General features: G+C 43.8%; 1 protein-coding gene across 2 annotated transcripts in view; it reads right to left on the reverse strand.

Annotated features, from left to right (window-relative positions):
- Positions 1–579: 579 nt before the first annotated feature.
- Positions 580–3,065, reverse strand: part of SEL1L2 (sel-1 suppressor of lin-12-like 2 (C. elegans)) — a 145,275-nt gene continuing 142,789 nt past the window's right edge. For both annotated transcript variants that reach the window (XM_011962567.1, XM_011962574.1), the window contains 2 exons: positions 1,374–1,502; positions 580–781 (listed from right to left, as the gene is read on the reverse strand). In XM_011962567.1, the coding sequence (XP_011817957.1) occupies positions 662–781; positions 1,374–1,502 (249 nt within the window). In that variant the 3' untranslated portion in view covers positions 580–661. The remainder of the gene's footprint in view (positions 782–1,373; positions 1,503–3,065) is intronic.

Here is a 3,065-nt window from a genome sequence, read left to right on the forward strand (position 1 = left end):
GGAGTTTGAGCCCAGCCTGGCCAACATGGCGAAACTCCATCTCTACTAAAAATACAAAAATTAGCCGGGCATGGTGGCGGGCGCCTATAATCTCAGCTATTTGGGAGACTTAGGCAGAAGAATCACTTGAACCCGGGAGGCAGAGGTTCCAGTGAGCTGAGATCTTGCCACTGCACTCCAGCCTGGGGGACAGAGGGAAACTGTGCCTCAAAATTGTACAAGGTCTATTTGTACATTTGTATCTTTATCATATTCTGAGGGATCTGGATTTCTGCCTTCCCCAAACTCCGCCTTCTCTTCACCTTAGTTTGTCTGTAGGAGTCAGGAAACCCAGTGTGTCCTCTTGACAGAGGGGAGGTTGTTCTAACAACATGAAAATGGGTGGTCTTTATTCATAACGTGGGACTAGGTCACCAAGATGACAGATTGGTAACAAGATCTTAGGTGACCAGTTCCCAGCATCCCCCAAAGGGTTTTCTCAACTAAGCAGGAAGTCTGAAGTTGTTTCTCCAGGATAGTCCCCAAGTCTTGTCCATTTTCCATCACAGCCCTGAGCGGAAAACTGTAGCAGACTCTTGATTTGGATGGGAAACTGTTTATTTAGCGGGGATACCTTGGAGTGAACTGGTTCCCGTTAGCAGGTTTTCCCATGATCCTCATCCTACCCACGGTGATTTCTAAGCAACAAAATCAGCCCAGCAACAATGAGGCCAATCACAAATAAGTCCCAGTGTGGTCCAACGGTGTTGTCCGGTTTCAGCCAGTTCCATCTCATTGTGAACTGCTGGCAAGAGACATTCTGTCAAAAAAATCCAAGCTTCCCACCTCCACTCAGAGCCACCTACTCTTCCCAAACCCACTGCCACCAACCCTCCTCCCACCCATTCCCTTTGCTTCCTTCAGTCTTGGAAAACACAATCTTTGCTTGCTTACAACTTCCACAAGGGGTGTAAATAGCACCTTTAGAATAACCCCAAAGATTTAGACACTTTACTTTTTTTCAAACGGTAGCTCTTTGTGGTACCCCTTGCCACCTGCCGTCTGCCTACCAGTCTCGGCTATTGATGGTAAGAACTGTTTTGAAGAAGTATATATAGCACATGCCACTGTAGATGTAGTGTATGCTGGAAAAGAACATCTGCTGAAATGAATTAATTGCTTATACTGTGAAGTGTCAACACATACTCAATAGAACACACAGAATTACTCGGCATGGCGAGTGTAAGACTTTGAATTTGACTTCTCAAAGGAAAGCCAGTCCAGAAGAGGCTCCCCGATGGGCCTTGTCCCTTTGTCCCTAGGAGTTGCTCATTGGAGACTTTCAGAGCATTGGAGACTTTCAGAGATTCAGGACTTGTTCAAGACAAACTTACATTAAAAAACAGAATATCCTGGAGGAAATGCATAGTTTCCAGTTTCATGAGGGCAAAGAACACAGGTATGTAGGCATCTGGACTCGTTTGAGCAGCCATGTCGTACAATCTTCTGGCCAAGTGAATGTCCTAGAAGGAGAAGAATAGCCCATACCCATCAGATTCTCTAGGAGTAAGTAAACAGACACCACTGTTCAAAATGTCAAATGGAATTAACGGTACAGGACTTAAGATAGGGAGATTATCATGGATTATCCAGATGGACCTCAGAAAATCAAGTGAACATTTAAACAGAGTTATCTCAGGGCTGGGGGTGGAAGAAAGACAGATGTGGTGGAGGGAGACTTCAGAGAGATCCTCAGCATGAGGTACTCAACTTGCCATTGTTGGAAGGGGCCACATGGAATGAGAAAGAATTTGGACAGTCAATAAGGAAACAAGAACCTTGGTCCTACAACCTCAATTAACTGCATTCCACCAAACAACCGGAATGAGCCCTGCAGTGGATTCTTCCCCAGAGCCCCCAATAAAGAACATTCTTGATTTTAGCCTCGTGAAATCCCAAACTGAAGACCCAGTCAAATCACCTGGGCTTTTGGCCTTCAGAAACCACGAGATAATAAGCTTGTGTTGTTTTAAGTCCCCAATTTGTAGTGATTTGTTATGGCAAGCATAGAAAATTAACACAGTCTCCAGAAAGCTTTCTTGGATACCCCTGTAACAGCTCCTAATTGTGATTCCAACAAATAGGGTGGAGAATAGGGCCAGGCACAGGGGTTCATGCCTATAGTCCCAGCATTTTGGGAGGCCAAGGCAGGTGGATCACTTGAGGCCAGGAGAGTTCGAGACCAGCCTGGCCAATATGGTAAAATCCTGTCCCTACTAAAAATGCAAAAAGTAGTCAGGTGTGGTGGTGCATGCCTGTAATCCCAGTTACTTGGGAGGCTGAGGCACAAGAATCGCTTGAATCCAGGAGGCAGAGGTTGCAGTGAGCCAAGATCGCGCCACTGAACTCTAGCCTGGACAACAGAGTGATACTCTGTCTCAAAAGAAAAAAAAAATTGTACAGTTCTCTAAAGTAAGTCAGAATACAGGTAGTTAGTGATCATCATCTAAAATTCTCATTATCTTCATAGTACTTACCATACCTAAAGTTTTAGAATTTATTTATTCATTTGTTTGTCTCCAGGTCCTCAAAAACAAGGACTTGGACTCTCTGTTCACCCCCGAATTCCCAGTCCTTAATGAAGGGCCTAGTACACAGTAGGTCTTTGATAATACTTAAAGGATGATGAAGACACTATTTTTGGCTCTCGTGTTGAAGACAGAGTCCTCAAATGGCATAGTACTGTATTCTCAGGAGCTTTTTTTTTTTTTTTTTTTCAGGAATTATGCCATGGCTTTCTTTTTCGTCTACTCATACCTTGTTTTATGTGTTTGTTTTATTTTTGGTTTGCCCAAACAGAGTGACCATAGGCAAGGTGGAGTTGCTTTTAAAGGTAAAAAGTGCCCTGGGCCAGTCCCAGAATTAGATTTTGCTTGGGTGCCCATGGGCTATTTTCAAAAGAAAGGGAGGAAGAAGAGGAATTTTTCACAAACTGTGGTCATCCTAATATCTGTCTTTCTTGCTCCATTACTTAGGCTTTGATACTTGTGAATCATTGAGGCCTCTGCTAAAACTGTTTATATATA

The sequence above is a fragment of the Colobus angolensis genome, unplaced genomic scaffold (genome assembly GCF_000951035.1).
Source record: "Colobus angolensis palliatus isolate OR3802 unplaced genomic scaffold, Cang.pa_1.0 Scaffold117, whole genome shotgun sequence".
NCBI classification, from domain to species: Eukaryota; Metazoa; Chordata; class Mammalia; order Primates; family Cercopithecidae; genus Colobus; species Colobus angolensis.